This window comes from Phytophthora infestans, genomic scaffold (assembly GCF_000142945.1).
Source record: "Phytophthora infestans T30-4 supercont1.5 genomic scaffold, whole genome shotgun sequence".
NCBI classification, from domain to species: Eukaryota; Oomycota; class Peronosporomycetes; order Peronosporales; family Peronosporaceae; genus Phytophthora; species Phytophthora infestans.
This window is the reverse complement of record NW_003303754.1, coordinates 1,297,762-1,316,990: the sequence shown is the minus strand read 5'-3', so window position 1 is coordinate 1,316,990 and position 19,229 is coordinate 1,297,762. Positions and strand designations below refer to the sequence as shown.

Genomic DNA, 19,229 nt, shown 5'->3' with positions numbered 1-19,229 from the left:
CCCGTCCAGCTCGGCGCTGATCTTCGTCTCAGCAGCAGCCACTACCTTGTCGATGTAGACCTTGAGCGTCTTCGAGAAAACAGGCTTCAGCTTCGACATGCTGCGAGTAAGTCGATCATCGACCTCACTGAGAGGCATGTTGCGGTCGACGACCCACTCAATCCAGCTGTACATGTTGGAAGCCGTTGGGTTGACGAGCCCACAGGCTGCCCGTGGGCCAGCCTGTCTGCGCTGGTGCGCGTCGTAGTCGGAGTGGTAACCAGGGTGCTTGTCCTTGAGGTGGCCAACCAGATTGGCGTAGCCACTTGAGAAAAGCTGTTTACGCTGCGTGCCACAGTAGTTGCAGGTAAAGTAGTGTTCGGCTCCATCCACGTAGAAAAACCGGCAGAGCTCGCGGGTCGAGACAGAGGTCATGCTTGAGCTTCTTGTACTTGATAAACAAAAGGAAAATGTGTTCTTGGATTGAGAGGCTTGCATAGTATGCTCTGCGAAGGTAGTGTTTTGTGCGTGTGTTGTGGGCCATTCAAACGTTTGCCTACTGCGGTTAAGCGAACCGGCCCATTAATAGTACACTGGCCAACCGTTAGTAATAATTTTTACAATAATAATATCAATAATACTTCCCGATCTCAGTTTGCAATAGTTAATAATTTAATACTTTCAATACGAATAGTATTGGTACGAAATTATTTTCTTCCGAGCACTGGTGGTATTAAATTTGCTATGCCGGATCGATAGGGCCTGGATCAAGGCAGCCTATACGACAGTCGTTTTTGCACGTTTTCGGGATATGCTCGGGATAAGACATGGCGGAACCGGCAATGTGAGGACCAGTGTCCGTCTATATTTCGGCTTAGTATTCTGGAGATCACGAGTGTGAACTCTCCCCTTATAGCCCGGTGGTACCGGGAAGCCGACGAGAGAGATCGTCTACGCGCGCATATGCGCACGTCTGCGGAGTGCAACAGAATGACCACGATGCAGTGTGATTATGCACCACCCTTTTTTTAATGCAGTGAGGATCATTGAAACGAATTCTGAGTAGATTCACAGTGTGGACGAAGTGTAGGAGATTGCGTTGGCGGACAGTTTGGTGACGAATGTGCCAAGAGGGACGTTCGACATGTTAATATGCTTCGAAGAGCAATAAACGAACACGAAATCCGAAGCTCCAGCGTCTGTGGATGCAGGAACAAGGTCTGAGAAGACTTCATCTGGGGCTGTGACGTGGTGGTCACTAGCCAATGGCATGGCAGTGACCAGCCACGTCTATTATTTGAGTTCAGCTGGTCAAATTATTCTGATCAGCGTAAACTTAAGATTGCGTGTCTTTACATCATACTACAATCCTATTGGTCCAAAATCCCATGGATTTGCAACAATCAAGCTTCCAACCGGAAATTGTGATTATGGGACGCTGTGCGAAATTTTCGACCAAGATAAGAATTAGGATTCATAACCTTTCATTGGTAGTTACAGAGAAAATCAGGATCTGAGAAAGATAGGTTTTAGGATGGACCTGGATATGTGCGTGAATATCCGGTTGTCAAGAACTACTGATTGTGCGGCAGCTACTAGCTTGCCGCCGCCAACTCTGTGGTAACTGATTAATCACTTCTCAATTTGCTTTCGAGCAGCAACTCCTCTCCTCCCCTACAACTGTCTACGGTGCCGTACTCGCCGTCTACGCTCCTACGCTTCATCGCTACTTACGTGACATAGTAGCACTTGTCGTGTCAAGCTTCGGCTCAAGTAGGGCACTCGTGGTGGCATAGCCAGAAGCGAGTTGTCCTGAGGTTATTGGTGCCAGCCACATAGTTGGGGAAGCACTAGATCACAAAGGGTATTGCCTCAGCACGAACTGTTACGATCAGTGGCTAGTTGGTGTGGTTGCGCAGTAGTGTGGTACACACAGTCGGAAACTCTTTCTGGTGGCCTGCGGTCTAACGCTTTCACGTTACGTGGATCCTTATCCCGCATCAGATATTAACGGAGTGAACGTCCGATTAGATACTCACTGGTTGTGCTTGATCTACATCCGTTGCTACTGCATCTGTTTCAGTGTGCTTGTTTATGGGTAAGCGAAAGACTCGTCATCCCGAAGATCCGTTTGTAAACAGCACGAAGTCCTTGACTGATCGACACAAGCAGCTCGATCAGCTTCGTCTGGACTTGTGGCTAACAACGGTCAAGCAACTTAAGCTCGTCCGCCTGATCCGAAACGAAATTCCGGATTCTAAGGACGCAGCCGCCCGGAACGTCATTCACGACTTCAGTGAATTGCTCAAGAAACGTATTGAGCAAACCCAAGAAATTCTTGAAGGATCTTTTGATCACTCCATCCACGTAGACAAGAAACGTAGATTGTAGGGAGGAACTTTAATCGGAACCTTTTTTCGCTTCGTTTAACTTCGGTATAGGGATCTGGTATCTTAAAAGACTTGCGCTGAGAAGTCCAGCTTGTAATGGCTCAAAGAAGGAGTCATGCAGCTGAGCGCCCGTCACCGAACCCTCGTCCTCGTCAACAGAGCCGTGTTAGTGCTCCGAGCGACGCTGAAGCTACCCAACCCACGATGCGAACAAATACAAGATCGCAAGCGTCAAGAGAAGGGGCCAGTGCCAATGCACAGGCTGAGTCAGCCTCCCCTGCTACTGATGCTGCTCAGGATGCGGCTGGACCTGAGACCATGTCCATGCAGCAGCTGCTCGTATACATTACGCAGCAGCAACAGCAGTATCAAGCTCAGATGCAAGCGCAAATGCAAGCCCAAATGCAACAAGCTAATGCGAGATTCGAATATCTCGTTGCCGCTAGGGGTGAGCAGAAGAAGAAGGACCCTCCGATGTATGAAGGAAAGTATGGTGAAGACATGGAATTGTGGATATTTGCCACCGAGCAGTACTACGCAAGCAGACGTGAGTTAATGGAGGCAGAATCGTCAGGAGTCGTGACCATAATCTCCAGCAATTTAGGCAAGTCAGTGTTGAACTGGTATCGCGCTTTTATAACCGAATGTGACAGAGCGAGTGTAAACCCCACGTGGTCGTTGTTTAAGCAACAGCTGCGCACGAGCTTTCGACCAAAGGACTTCGAGTATGATCTTCGCGAGAGAATGTTTTGTCTCAAACAGACCGAGACTATTCACGAGTATGTCTCCAAGTTTCAAGGCTTGATGTCGCAGACAGAATTGAGGATCAGTGAGTTGGAGAAACGATTCTTTTTTCAAAACAGGTTACGTGAAGAATCAGCACAGAAGATCAAGGAAGAGAGTTCATCAACGCTACAAGAAGCCATTGAAATTGCTTCGAACTTCGAGTTTGCGCACTACTCCGGGAAACCTCCTCGAGCACCTTCGAAGCCTTCAAAAGGGTCGTCGGACCCGGGGCATCATCCGCCTAAATCGAAACAGCAGAGCAACAAGCGTTACATAAAAGAAAAAGGGCAAGATCGATGATTGGAAGAAGACAGCTACGTGCAGAAATTGTGACAAGGTTTGTCACATTTCTCCAGATTGTACTCAGCCAAAACGTACGGAAGCAAACCGGTACATGCAGGGCGCAGTGTATGCGATCCTAGAGGCTGAAGCTCGAGCATTCAAGACGGAAGACCAAGAGAGGCCCGTCACGATATTCATTGATAACGGCAGTAGCCTGAACGGCGTAACTGAGGAGTTAGTGATGAAGCTTGAGTTGGATGTCACTGAAGGTGACATGATGCAAGTTGATCTCGGTTATGATCAGATTGTGCATCGTCCACGTCGGACTGTAGAGATGTCTCTACAGTTACCAGGATTTCCCTTGACAACGGGAACATTCCAAGTCATGCCTGTTCCTGTTCCTGAGGGAAAGGACATAGTTTTAGGCATGATGTGGCTGCAGGAGCAGAACCCTGACATCGACTGGAGTACTGGACAGATTGCACCTCGCATCAACGTGGAGAACACGCAGACTGTGAAGTTGAGACTGCCGAAGACACGTCCAGCCCGTTAAGTGGCAGGACAACGCCGCGCCAGAATTGCGCAGAGCCGTGAGATCTACAACTACTATCGGCAGCATGGCCAAAACGGCCAGTTTGGACGAACGAAGGTTATTTCGTCCAACCAGTTCCAGCAAATGTTGCGTAGGGACAAGGACATCGAAGCGGTGTTTGTTATCAATCCGCATGACTGGAAGAGGTCGGAACGCTTCAAGAGTCAAGGATGGGATGCTCTCAAGGACAATCCGGCGTACGATACGCTACGTAAGTATGCGGATACGGATTTTCGCACGGAACTTCCGAATGAGACACCCCCAGTACGTGAAGGGATTGAGCATGAGATTCTGCTCAAGCCTGATACTTCGCCTATTTCGGTGAAACAATAACGCCAAAGTCCTGATCAGAAGAAAACGATACAGGAATGGACCAAAGAGATGGTTCAAGCTGGCATTATTCGACCGAGTACGTCAGCGTTTTGTGCACCGACTTTCTGTGTGAAGATTATCACAGATTAGCCTGTTCCCAAGACAAAGAAGCAAATGGAAAGCTTTCTGGGAACAACTGTCTACGTTTCTCGATTTTGCAAGGATTTCGCTCAGTTTGCAGGTCCTTTGCACGAATGTATCAAGGGAAAACGCTCTAGAGATGCGATCGAACTCAATGAGGACCAGCTGCGGTGTTTTGATGAGCTAAAGAAACGCTTGTCATCACCACCGGTTCTCCGTCTTCCTGATGTCACCAAGCCTTTCGGTATTCGAATGGACGCCTCAAATTTCGCAATTGGGGGAGTCTTATTTCAAAAGGAGGGAGAGTTGGAACATCCAATTGCCTTTACTGGCCGGAAGATGAAACCTGCAGAGCTGAACTACCCAGTACGCGAACAAGCGCTTCTCGCAATCATGCATGCTCTGAAAGCATGGCTTGTATATCTGCTAGACAGGTCCTTTCTTGTCGAAACAGATCATAAGAGCATCGAGATGATTCTTACGCAGAAGACAGCGAATAGACGCATTGCGCGGTGGTTCAATGAGCTCGCGGATTCTCGACCCATGTTCAAGTGGATCCCAGGAGAAACAAATGTTGTCGCAGACGCATTATCAAGAAACCCTGAGTTCGAGCATAAGGCTGCGCAAGTAAGCCTTCAGGAACTTCTTGATACGGCTCAAAACCGTGAGATTGTGGCAACCATGGTAGCGAACAACGTGACTGTGGCACAGTCCGCAAAGAAGATGTATTCGTGGAACAAGGACTAGCAGGGAATTGTCAAGAAGCTTAAGCTTGGAGACAACGTTCCGCATTACTCGCTCAGTGATGGTGTTTTATACTACCAGACCGGTGAAGATGAAAGTCCGCGACTGTATATTCCGGATGACGAAGATCTGAGAAACCGTGTCATTTGCGAGAACCACGATGCCGTAACGGCAGGCCATCCTGGATCGTACAAGACTTACGTCGCAGGACGAGAGAAGTATTATTGGCCGAAGATGATGAAGTATATCCAGCGTTATTGCAACACTTGTGAAATGTGTCAGCGCAACAAGGCGAGACAAGTGAAACCGCCGGGATTACTTCAACCGCTGGAAGTACCAAGAGGTAGATGGATCGACATTTCGATGGATTTCATTCTGTCCTTACCTCCCAGCAAGGATGGTTGTAATGCCATCATGGTCATCGTGGATCGATTGACCAAGCGTGCAAAGTTCATTGCAACGCAGACGACAGATAGCGCAGAAGATACCGCGCATGTCTTCATGAAGAACTATGTAAAAGATCATGGCCTTCCGAAGACGATTGTGTCTGATCGTGACTCCAAATTTACGTCCAAGTTTTGGCAGGCTGTTATATATGCTATGGGAACGCATCATAACCTGTCATCGGCATTTAGACCACAGACGGATGGACAAACGGAACGTACGAACCGTTTTATCGGGGATTATCTTCGTGGAGTCGTGAACCCAGCCCAGAACGATTGGGATGAGTTTCTTCATATGGCAGAGTTTGCCTACAATCGACGTGTGCATTCGACGATCGGAATGGCACCGTTTGAAGCGGATCTTGGGTATATTTCGTACATGCCCGACGAGGTTTCGTTAGATCCGGAATTCAACAAGTTGGAGAAAGCAGCAAAAGAGTTCTTACTCCGGCAAGAGGTTTTCCTCAAGGTAGCACATGACCGTACGAGTGAAGCCCAAGAACGCATGAAACACTATTAAGACAGGAACAGACTTGTCCAAGACTTCGAGACTGGTGATATGGTGTTACTTGACGGAAAGAACATGGACATCCGCCACAAAGGGTATGCACAGTCGAAGAAGTTAGCTCCGAGATTTATTGGACCTTTCCCGATACTAAAGAAGGTGTCTCGAGACTCGTATGAGTTAGGACTTTCGCAAGGATTGAAGCTGCATCCGGTGTTCCATACGTCACTATTGAAGCCGTACCGCAAAGACCACAAGCGGAGGCAAAAGGTGAATAAGGTTATGTTAGCCAATGGTACCGAGGGACAACACGTTGAAGCCGTCATTAGACATCGCAAGTACAAGAGATAACTGCAGTACAAGATCTGGTGGCTTGGTGAAACCAAGAAGGAAGCCACTTGGGAGCCCGTAGAGAATCTAACGCAAATTCCTGGACTCATCGACCTCTACTGGAAGTCAAAGAAGAAAGAGAACCCTTTTCTCTAGGAGAGGCTCTTCTTCGAAGGGAGGTCATGTGACGTGGTGGTCATTAGCCAATGGCATGGTAGTGACCAGCCACGTCAATTATTTGAGTTCAGCTGGTCAAATTATTCTGATCAGCGTAAACTTAAGATTGCGTGTCTTTACATCATACTACAATCCTATTGGTCCAAAATCCCATGGATTTGCAACAATCAAGCTTCCAACCGGAAATTGTGATTATGGGACGCTGTGCGAAATTTCCGACCAAGATAAGAATTAGGATTCATAACCTTTCATTGGTAGTTACAGAGAAAATCAGGATCTGAGAAAGATAGGTTTTAGGATGGACCTGGATATGTGCGTGAATATCCGGTTGTCAAGAACTACTGATTGTGCGGCAGCTACTAGCTTGCCGCCGCCAACTCTGTGGTAACTGATTAATCACTTCTCAATTTGCTTTCAAACAGCAACTCCTCTCCTCCCCTACAACTGTCTACGGTGCCGTACTCGCCGTCTACGCTCCTACGCTTCCTCGCTACTTACGTGACAGGGGCCTCTCAAATACAGCGATCGTGTCGGCCAAGGAACCCCAGCGACACCTGGTGCCCATTAAATGCGAGAATGAATCTGCCGGCTTTCCGTACGAGTCGCCTGAGCGCCTCAAGAAGAAGAATTTCGACTTCCTGGTGATCGGTGGCGGCGTACAGACTGCGGCTGTGCCACGGACTCGTCCATCCGCGGTCTCAACACGGTCGTCGGGCCATTCTACAAAGCTCCATACAGCGGTATCCGATACCTGGAGACTTTTTTCATACCTTTAAAATTAAACTACTTATTTTTAAGCTGATAAAAGAGGCGCTGAAGGAGTACTCTTTCTCCGCTTGGGCGCGCTCTACATGAACCGTCCTCTTCGTATCATGATTCCCTTTGTTTCGATACCGGTAGATATCTCGGTGATTTGTCTTCATAATCGCCTTCAGCAGCTTCTAACGAAAGTCAGGTGCATATTGGACGGCTATACTTCGAATATGCACTTGTGACTTGAGCAACCGATCGGTTGAGGTGCTTCGGCTATCGTCAAATACTTGGGTGGCTTCACATTAAATTAGCATTGTTCAAACCGCTGTTTAGGCTCTTCTCTGTGAAGGCTACTGGGGTATGGCGCGCTTCACTATATAATATGAACGACGTAGGCGATGGCGGCTGATCCATTTTCAATGCGCCAATTCCAAAGCGAAAGCATCGTGAAGCCCTATTCAATTGAGCTGCCTCAGCACTGTTGGAAGGGCGGGACCGCAGATAATGGTATCTTTCAAAACAAAGTTTGCGTAAGCGTTACATGTTAGCCTAAGCTTTAGCGAAAAGACGTAACAATGAAAGCTCTACTAGTGAAAATAACAGTCGTATATCTGGCGATGGATGCGTTTATGTGATAAGTTAACCGATATTATCGCTGCCCACATCTGGATATAGCTGTGTAGTCATCGAGGCCAGTCAGCTAGCTCGTGGGATCTGGTCTACCTCGTACATCACGGGTGCTGCTGCAGGACGTGTATATGGATCAGCTGGTAGCGCTCTCACCAACACAAGAACCATGGATGAATGAAAGGTTTACCAACCCGCTGGGACGGCATATATCGTTGAAAAGGTGTGCTGACGAGCTTAGAACAGCAAGGATGCTTTCCAGGTAGACTGGCCAGCGAATGACAGTCAACTGTTTAAAACCGTCAGGTGGGAAAGATCCAGATGGGCATTTAAAATTATTAATCTTTCCGAAATGGCAATAGCAGCCAATGCTGGCACTTGCTACTGGAAGGTGGAGATTCGAAGGAATTCGACTTCGACGACACCAGTAGGTGAAGTCATGGAAGCCTATGAACCAGCTGAGCCACTCCCTATCCGCTTGCAAGAAGTTAAGGCTATTTGTAGTAGGCGCTTCAAGCCTGACGCAGATGTTGAAGTCCCCAGGATTTGTATTAGCACATCGACGGCTCCTCTCGAACATATTTCTGCCCGGAATACAGCCGGGTGCTAGCTACAGTTGCTTGCGTATCTACCAAGGTATTTCTGGAATCAAGTGTTTTACGAAACGAGCGAGTACGCAGCCATTCACAAAATCAAGATCTCCAAGCCGCTCACTATGAAAGAGCTAATGGACTTACTAGACATTATGGTTTATGTGGCCTTGAACAAGAAAGGCGAGTAAGCGAATTATTAAAGGCCGACAACCTGAGGACAAAATATATTGCGGCAATTCTTTCTCGCTGGTCGGCATTATGTCTTCAAATCAGTACAAGCTGATTAGGCGTTGCCTAAGCTTCAATGCAATCATAGAGATAATGGACCGCGATGCTGCCGCGAGAATTGGACCCCTCCTGAATTTGCCAAACGTCACCGCTAATTAGTACGTCGTGATCGGTAGATATGTTGCTTTTGATGAATCAAACGTTGCTTGTCGTTCTCGCCAGAGCAGACACATGATTGTGTTTATGTAACGACGCACCAAAGTCACAGCCAGCGATGGCCATGACGTTGATACCAATGCGTCCTACTTTCGTCTATTTTCTCCTACTTGTCTTTGCTGACTGCCAACTGTCTTCTTAAGTTGCCAATGAGCGGCCAGGCAGACAAATACGCCTGACCGGAAGGCGATCACCATGTTTGGACGAGTATTGCCAAACATGGAACTTCAATGACAGTCATTATTTTTCATTTGAATTCACTATGGAGATTCTGACCCGGTTCAAATGAACCGCGGTTTACTACTACACTACGCTACTTCAAGATTCGACTTAAGGACTACTTAGAATCTAGTATAGTGAAATGCATATAATTACACAGGATACCAAGGGAATGCTAACAAGCACTTCCTCGTAGCCGACAAACAACTAACCATTTCAATCTCACTTTCCAATTTACCTTCTTCGAGGCACATCAACTGCCTCCTACGCCTTACCTTCGAGTCCCCTTCGAGTCCCCTTCGTTGGACTCTCGCCGCCCTCCTCCGCTTCGCTCCTCGCCACGCGACTCGTTCCCCGTCGCTGTTCCTCTGCGCCGTGCTCTCACCAGTCGTCACATCTGGTAGCACTCGCTGTTATTCGTCCGGGAGGGGATTCTTCATTCTCTACTCGCTACGCGACACGTGGAAAGCCGCTCGTTGAGCGTGTGTCGGCGTTCTTCGTCTCCACATTCGTCGGATTTCTTCGTTGCGACCTCATTTCATACGGCTTGCCGTGTTGAATTTTTGTGTGTGTACTGCACTTAGCGTCTGGTCTATAAGAGCCGGATCAAGTTAGTACCCGTACCTAATGTCGCATCCTTCATCAGCGTTATCGTTGATTGCGTGTGTACGGTAAGTGTCTGGTCTATAAGATCCGGATCAATTCAGTACCTGCACCCCTCGTCGCTGTCCACCTGTACCCGACTACCTTTTCGGCACTTCATCGCTGAATTTTTCGACAATCAACCATGACTTCCTTGAATCCTCAAGGATGGTCTACTGACGCTATCACGCAGAAACTCATCGAAATGATTGACAAGCAGCAACAACTGCTTGAAGCCATGAGTAAGCGTGAAGTGAAAGTGGAAGGTATCCGTCTGCCTGAATTTCATGGCACGATGGAAGAATCTGTTGATTTGTACTTCGAGCAACTTGCTCAGTACTTTGATGCCAAAAACATCGATTGGCAAAACGACAACGGAAGTTCTCGAATTTTGGCCATGACTACTGCGAACTTTAAAGGAAATGCTGCCGCTTGGTACAAGCTGAACAAGCGTGATATCAAGGTCCTGAACACGCATAGGCGTGGCTTGCTTTTGGTGCGAATTGTTGTTGGACTGAGAGCGCGATCGGTCCTGCGAAAAGAACGGTGGACGATAGTTCTTACCGCGGACATGATGCGATCGATCATACTCCAAAGCAATCTTCATTGCTTGCGACACTGTTGTACAGCGACGGTATTGCACCTCTTCGCGCGTAGGACTGACTCGTCCACGTGTGAAGTAAGTGATCTTGTCCAACTCACTCATGTCTGTCACTTGCATGATGGCTTCACGGAAGCGAGAGATGTAATCTTCCAAGATAGAGCAAAATTTCTGCTTGAGCGCGTACAATTGATCACGCAAACGCTCTTGCAAATTCGGAGGCACAAATTCATCGGTCAACCGGGCCATAAGGTCCTGCATGTGAACGAACCCGAGCCAATGGAAATTGACTCAGGGAGTACTAGCAATCGCCGTTCTGCTTCTTCTTCGTCGTCTAACAAGCGATGTCGTTACTGCAAGAAGTCTGGTCATGTCATTGAGCAGTGCTTCAAGTTGAAGATAAAGGAGAAGTATGCTCGAAAGAACCGTCACGAGCAATCTGCCGCGAGCTCTTATTCTTCTCCTTCTACAGCTGCTGCTGCTGCTGAACGAGCGTCTATGACCCGTTCCGATGTCGAGGTTGAGGTTGTTGAAGTGGAAGAGATTTCCACGTCCACCTTGTCGTCCATGCATCGTGAGAACGAGCTCATTCGTAAACAATGGACTTGTGATGGGAAATCTGTCGTCATCATGTTCGACAGTGGTGCTACGTGCAATGTTGTTAGCCCAGGGTTAGTCGCTAAACACCGCTACGTCTGGTGTCTCACAAGTCACTCGGTTCGATGGAACTTCTACGAAAGCCCGTTCTGTGAAGAAAGGTCAAGGGACCATTGAATTCGGTCGCTACCGGTTCCGCAAACTTCAAGTCATGGAATGGTCACTTGGATCTGCCCATGATGCCATTTTGGGAAAACCTTGGTTTCCCAAGTTTCAGCCATGTATCAATTGGCGTTCGCATGAGATTTTGTTTCCAAGTGTGTCTTGTGCACCTCCATCAACGGTTGCTAGTCAAGCAGCTGTGGAGATTGCTGCTGTTGACTTTAAACGTAACGTGAAGAAACATGTGTACAAGAAAGTGTACCGTGTCAAAATTTGTGCGGTCATGCCAGTTAGTGAGTCGACTCCTGTTCCGATCACTCACTTATTGAAGCATTTTACTGACGTCTTTCCGGAAGCCTTACCGGATGGTTTTCCGCCTTCACGTCGTGTGGATTTCGAACTCCACATGAAACCTGATGCTAGCCGTGCTCCGTTCCGCATGTCTTAGGTTGAGCAGGATGCACTGGATCTCTTCGTTGCAGAGAAGCTGAAGAAAGGATGGATCGAAGTTTCTGATTCTCCTTGGGTGTCCAACATCTTTGGGATTCCAAAGAAAGATTCTACTTCTGGACATCAGCTGTCTCGCTCTGAGTGGGTACGCTCTGAAAACTCGACTTTGCCTATCCGTTGGGTCATCGACTATCAATATGTGAACTCGCAGTCGATTGTTCCAAAGATTCCACTACCTCGCATCGACGAACTCTTCGATCAGATGTCTGGTTGTGTCATCTTTTCAGTTCTAGATTTGGCTCAAGGATATCACCAGATGCGTATCGCGCTCAAGAGTCGCAAGTTTACCGCCTTTCGCACGCACGCTGAAACTTACCAGTGGTGTGTAGCTCCTATGGGATTGGCCGGTATGCCTGGTGTTTGGTCTCGCCTCATGAGGGTACTCTTTGCGAAGTACCGATTCATTGTTGTCTACTTGGATGACATTTGTGTCTTTTCCACCAGTCTGGAAGAGCATGTTGAGCATCTTCAAACCCTCTTCAAGGTTCTACGTCGTGCGAATTTGTTCTGTTATCTCTCGAAGTGTCACTTTGGTCAGTCCGAAGCTAAGTTTCTCGGCCATACGATTTCTGCCAATGGACTTGCTGTTGATACTTGCAAGACTGAAGCGATTGCAAAGTGGCCAAAGCCACGAAACCAAAAGCAACTACAAAGCTTTTTGGGTCGCGCAGGTTATTACCGTCGCTTTATCCGTGATTACGCCATTATTGCGTTGCCTCTTGGTTCTCTTGTCAAGAAAGAACATGTCTGGAGCTGGGGTCCAGAACAGACGCGTTCGTTTGAGGAAATCAAATCTGCTCTTCAAGAAGCACCCGTGTTGCAGTTACCGGATTACGAGAAACGTTTTATCGTGACAACAGATGCCTCTGGCTACTGTGTTGGTGGCGTTATCTCTCAAGTTCGTTCCGGTCAAGATCATCCGATAGCCTTCTTCTTGAAGAAACTTGGTCCTCACGAAATTAATTGGCCAACACACGAGAAAGAACTCTTCGCTATTCAATTAGTGTTAGACAAGTGGCGTCACTACCTATATGGTCGTGAATTTGATATCTACACGGACAACACTGCTTGCAAATGGTTTTTGCACCACCCGAAGGTTTCAGCGAAATTAGCTCGCTATTTGACGTTTTTCGCACAGTTTACGCTCAAGTAGCATCACGTTAAGGGACACCTCAATGTGGTTGCCGATGCGTTGTCGCGTCAATCTTCGGAGCATGCGATCAATACGGCTTCGGTTCATCAGTGTACCACGCGCTGCCACACCCGTGCAGCTCGAAACCTGACGAATCGACGCGTTATTACCGACTACCGCAGTCTTAACCAACATTTGGTTCGACCACCCTCTCGCCCTCAATTTCGTGGGGAGGATGTTGCTGCTGGTTACTACACGCGCCCTGTTCCGACCTTAACTCAAGCTTATCGACATGTACCAGTGGAAACTCCACGTACCGTCGCTGCGGCTGAGAATATGGTTGTGGCCACCAATGTGACCCAAGAAGCTCAAAATTGGAGCTCGCTCGGTTGGTCTGATTCGGTTAGCAGAGAGTTCGCTGCTGGATATCGCATTGCCCAGACTACGGAGATCGTTTTAAGCATCCGGAACAACCATTTGTCAAACAAAATGGTTTACTTTTCCGCAAGTCTCAGACGATGATGCGTTTGTGTGCTCCGTTTACTCGGGACAATCATCTTCGAACTTCCATCATCTCTTGCTTCCATGACTCCAATATTGCTGCTCATATTGGAGCTCATCGAGCGTACCTTCGCATTTCGCAATGGTATCATTGACCCACCTTGGACCAAGCCGTTCGCGATTATGTGCAACGTTGTGAAACTTGCACTCTCTGGAAACACAGCAATGCTCGCAAGAATGGCAAGATGATTCTTATTCCGATTCCTGAGGAATGCTGGTCTGTCGTCTCTATGGACTTTATCACTGGGTTGCCTGATTCTAATGGTTTCGATGCAACCTTGACTATTGTCGACAAGTTGTCCAAGCGCCCGAAGTATCGTGCGTGCAACCGAACTGATGGTGTACAGAAGACTGCGTATAACTTTTTTTTATTGCGTTGCTCGCCATCACGGTTTACTATCGATCATCATCAGCGATGGAGATTCCAAGTTCGTTTCCAAGTTCTGGTCATCCTTGGCTAAGCTAATGGCAATTGGTCTGCACTTGACAACTTCCTATCGTGCCCAAGCCGATGGGCAAACCGAACGCCAGAATCTGATTCTGGAAGACGCTCTACGCTGCATGATATCGTACCACGGACGTGATAGGTCGGATAACCTCGGAACGATTGAGTATGCTCATGCTACTCTCGTCAGCGCATCTACCGGTATGTCGCCCTTTGAAGTTGATACTGGACGCAAGGAACGGAATCCGTTGAATCCTTTGAGCAATCCCAGTACCATGACTCAAATTCAGCGTGGATTTGTTGAATATGCGAAACAGTTCCAAGACAAACGCCAAGATATCATTGATTTGGCAAAGAAGCATCTTCTTCAAGCCCAAGAACGTCAGAAGAAGTGCTATGACAAGAAGCGATCATCGATCACGCTCAAGGAAGGCGACTTAGTCATGCTGGATACACGTCGCATTCCTTCCGCCCATGTGACTCAAGACATTGATGGGAAACGAGCTAAGCTCGCTGCTCGCAAAATTGGACCATTCGAGATTGTGAAAATGATCAACCCGAATGTGGCCAAGTTGAATCTTCCGCGAAGCATGAGTCGTCTGAACTCCACGTTCAATGTGGACGTGTTGAGTCATTACGTTGAAAATCCGTCGTGTTTTAAGACTCGTCCTATCCCAAAGGCCTCAAGACTGATTATTGACGACGACACTCGCGCAACGATGCACATCATCGAAAAGCTTCTTCGCAAGCGTCAATTCAATCACAAACCTGAATGGCTTGTGAAATGGCACGGATTGCCAGATCACGAAGCAACCTGGGAGCGCGAAAAAGACATCCGCCATGTGTCGCATTGGAAGGTTCTCGTTTCCGACTTCAACAAGCGTCAACGAGAAGTCAAGTCCGGGAGGATGTAACGACGCACCAACGTCACAGCCAGCGATAACCATGACGTTGATACCAATGCGTCCTACTTTCTTCTATTTTCTCCTACTTGTCTTTGCTGACTGCCAACTGTCTTCTTAAGTTGCCAATGAGCGGCCAGGCAGACACACGCTTGACCGGAAGGCAATCACCATGTTTGGACGAGTATTGCCAAACATGGAACTTCAATGACAGTCATTATTTTTCATTTGAATTCACTATGGAAATTCTGACCCGGTTCAAATGAACCGCGGTTCACTACTACACTACGCTACTTCAAGATTCGACTTAAGGACTACTTAGAATCTAGTATAGTGAAATGCATATAATTACACAGGATACCAAGGGAATGCTAACAAGCACTTCCTCGTAGCCGACAAACAACTAACCATTTCAATCTCACTTTCCAATTTACCTTCTTCGAGGCACATCAACTGCCTCCTACGCCTTACCTTCGAGTCCCCTTCGAGTCCCCTTCGTTGGACTCTCGCCGCCCTCCTCCGCTTCGCTCCTCGCCACGCGACTCGTTCCCCGTCGCTGTTCCTCTGCGCCGTGCTCTCACCAGTCGTCACAGTTTAACCCAGCCAAACCCACCGGTAAATACCACTTCCGACACTTCATGGTATGCTGTTCCACAACGTGGATCGCCCTCAACTAAACAGTTTATTTCTTGAGCAGGAGGGAATTTATCGGAATGTCCTCTGATGCCTTCCTTTGCAAGACCGCACATCTCCGATCGTACCCCCGAAACTGATACATTCTCGAATACAGGTACAAAGTGCAACACAACGACATGGTCTACCCCGGAGCCAATATCGAGGAAAACATCATCCGCGTTAAGGATGTCCGTACCAGAAAAAACCTAACCAGCATTCACATGCACCTACCCTTCTTTATTTGATACCCCCCTCCTCACACACACCTCTTAAAGGTGGCATTTTGCGTTCTTTTAAACTTTCAGCTGTTTTCACTGTCGTATTTTAAAACAGAAGATGTTTGTCCAATCAACGTTAAGACGCAAAAGGAGCTATGCGTATTTAATGACCATCCACCATGTGCCACGTCGCCGGGATCGGCTAGTTGTTTGAGCAAAAACTGCGAATTTCGAATCTCTATATAGTTTGTAAGTATTATAAATCGAGAGTTTCCATCTCATGTTTCATTCTGCTTGGCAGAAAACGTGTAGCACCACGGGTTTTCTTTCATGCAACCCTAAGCCACCCATTGATCTTACAAAGACTAAGATGGTAATGGTAATGAGGTTGAAAATAGATTCATATGCAACACGATTTTATTGCGGTTAATTATCTGTTTTCTACATCAACCTCTTCTAAACGGCAATGGGAAGGGTAAATCTTGCATGATTCAAAGTGAATACCGCTTTAATAACGCCGTAATTTTTTTTCTGAAATCAAGGTCAATATCAGTTTTCAATTCAGCAGTCTTTTAAGGAACGTTATGTCCACGCTTGGCGACCGAGGTCTTTAAGAACAATTAATGCTGGATAAAATAATTCTAATGGACTCTTGTCGCCTCGCTTTGATTGGCTGATTTCATTTAAATAAACTGAGTTCGAGCTGTGCGTGCGCTCTCCGCTGGAATACATGCTGCTATCCCTCAATAAACAACAACATCACTTATTTTCTGAAGGACCAAGTGTCACGTACCCGGGAATAAGTAACATTTGAAGCTGTGAGCTTAAGGGTTGAAGTTTCAGGACAGTGTGAACCTAATATATCGGTAGTACTGGCTCATACCGAATCCGTCAGATACCAAGAATTGAATTAAATGGCGGTAATTGGTTCAAAACCGGTAAATTCATTCAGGCAGCCTTAGACGAGCATCTAATTATTAATATTTTCCATTTATTAATACGTCACTTAAGCTTTATGTGGTCAGTTCCTCCGTCTCTGGAGGTGTCAGGTAGAAGGACGAGTTGATTTCTGCCAGCACCGTGCGCTCTCCTGACGTCTGGTAATTGCGATGTAGCCAATCCATGAGGTAGTAGTTATACCGCTTGGCAAATACGATAACCTTCTCGCGGTGAATCATACGCGGATAGAAGCGGAAAAACCACTGCAAAATCTCTACGTGCTCGTTGCGACTCGCACTGACTGCTGCGTCCATTGTGCAGCCCTCCGAGCGTTTAGTGTGTAAGAGCAAGAGCACTTCAAAGTGTCCACCAGCTGCAGCTTTGTCCATAGCTGCAGTGGTGCAGCCCTCGGATCGGGTTTTATGTAGCCATTTCAGTGTATCGAGCTTACCGTGCGCTGCAGCTCCATCCATCGCAACCTCGGTACAACCTTCGGAGCTGTTGATATGTAGCCATCTGATAATTCGAAGGTGTCCGCCTGCTGCAGCTCCATCCATAGCGCGTGCTGTACATCCCTCGACACAGTTGTCATGTAGCCATTTCACCACTTCAATGTACCCATTTGCTGCTGCTTCATCCATCGCTGCAGCTGTGCAGCCTTCGCTACGATGCTCATGTAGCCATTTGAGCATCGTTACGTGGCCAGCGCCAGCAGCGCCATCCATGGCTCGTTCTGTGCATCCTTCCTCTCGATGTCTATGCAGGAACTTCACCACATCCAAATGATTGCCACGAGCAGCGCCGTCCATGGCATTCGTGGTACAGCCCCCGCCTCTTCCTCTAGAGCTTGATCGTGAGCCGCTGCTGCTGGCAGAGCTACTGATGCGATCACTCGTTGGTCTATATTTGCTTAACCACATCACAGTATGTAGATGGCCATTAGCAGCAGCCTCGTCCATGGCTCGAGTCGTGCATCCTTCGTTTCTATTCGAATGTAGCCATTGTACGACTCCGAGGTACCCATTTCTGGCCGCGCCATCGATTGCATCTGTTGTGCTACCTTCTGATCGATGAGTATGTAGCCATTTGACAATTTCTAAATGTCCGTTCATGGCTGCATCGTCCATTGCAACATGGGTACATGAATAATATTTTCCTTTGCGATGTAGCCATTTGATCACTTCGAGATGACCATTCGCTGCAGCTGCGTTCATTGCTCGCGGAGTGGCAATACCGACCCCGGATTTATGTAGCCATTTCACAACCTTCAAGTGGCCTCCTGCCGCTGCGTCTTCCACCGGAAATCCCTGGTGTTTACACAGTGAATGTTTGTCCATCCACTTGAGCATTTCCAGATATCCTCCTTTCGCTGCTTTCACAGCAGCAGAAGACGAAGCTTCGTGTCTTACCTCATGTAGTCATTGTACCAGCTCGAGGTTCCCATTAGCTGCAGCCGAGTTCATCGCTCTAAGCTTCGTAGGTGGTCGTGTGTTCTCTTGTAGCCATCTTGCCACCTCGACATGATTCCCTTCAATAGCGTATTGGAGTTCATTCGCACCCCAGAAAACGTGGTCGTGGTGTTCTTTCAGCCACGTGAGGACATGCAGCTGTCCGTTCCTCGCTGCCTGTTCGACAGCTCGAGTTACGAGGCCTCCAGGCTGGAAATGCAGCAGCCATTGGATCATTTCCAAGTCTCCTCGCGCTGCTGCGTGCTGCATGGCCTGCATCTTTTAGCGTTAAAAAACTTTAATTTATTTATTCCGAATTTTTAGAAAACTAATTATTCTATATTTAATTCAGTAAAAAAACATACCAAATCCTAAAGGTATAACAGTCCAACTTAATAAACTTTAAAAAAAAAGGGTAAATAAATAAAATAAAATAAATTAATAAAATTATTAGTAAAATCGATAGCTAAAGTATTTATTTTTTTATCTAATTCTTTTGAAATTTCTTTTTTTGTTAAAATTTCTTCTAAAGTATCAGAATGATTATTTTGAATAAAGTTTAACCAATTAGTTTCAAAAATTGAAATTTTATCTACAGCAATTTTATCTAAGAAACCTCGTACACCTAAATAAATAATTACAATTTGATCTGAGTCTCTCGTGGCTTCTAATAGCCACTGGTAGGCGCAACGGCTCTCCGCCCTGTGCACTGCGTCGGTATGGACGACCGCGTCGGCCGTGTCGACCGAAGGCACCCAGCCTTCGCGTCAGCAGTTTGAGTCTGCGCGACTTGACGTCGAGCGAGTTGCTCACGTCTGGCGAGGCCAAGACAGCCTCGCACCTCGAGCCAATGGCTCTGTGTGCGGCGCTATGTTACTCGCCTTGGGTGTGGAACTCTGTTACCCACACCGGAAGCGCATACAGTGACTTCCTTATCAGTTATGGTCTGAGTGACCTTGCGTGGAACTTTGTTACCCACGCTCGGAGCACCGAATGTCGGTCTCCTTAAGCAGCTTCGCTGCTTGCGGAACTTGTTACCCGCAATGTGGACCTATGTTACCCACCTGGTGAATGCCCTTC

The 19,229-nt window shown here is 47.4% G+C and overlaps 1 protein-coding gene across 1 annotated transcript; it reads right to left on the bottom strand.

Annotated features, from left to right (window-relative positions):
- Positions 1-16,775: 16,775 nt before the first annotated feature.
- PITG_04136 (uncharacterized protein) lies at positions 16,776-18,419 on the bottom strand (the record flags this gene model as incomplete). The annotated part of the gene is made up of 3 exons (XM_002905794.1): positions 16,776-17,601; positions 17,722-17,749; positions 18,260-18,419. The coding sequence occupies 3 exons, from the start codon at positions 18,417-18,419 to the stop codon at positions 16,776-16,778; spliced, it is 1,014 nt and encodes a 337-aa protein (XP_002905840.1).
- Positions 18,420-19,229: the final 810 nt, after the last annotated feature.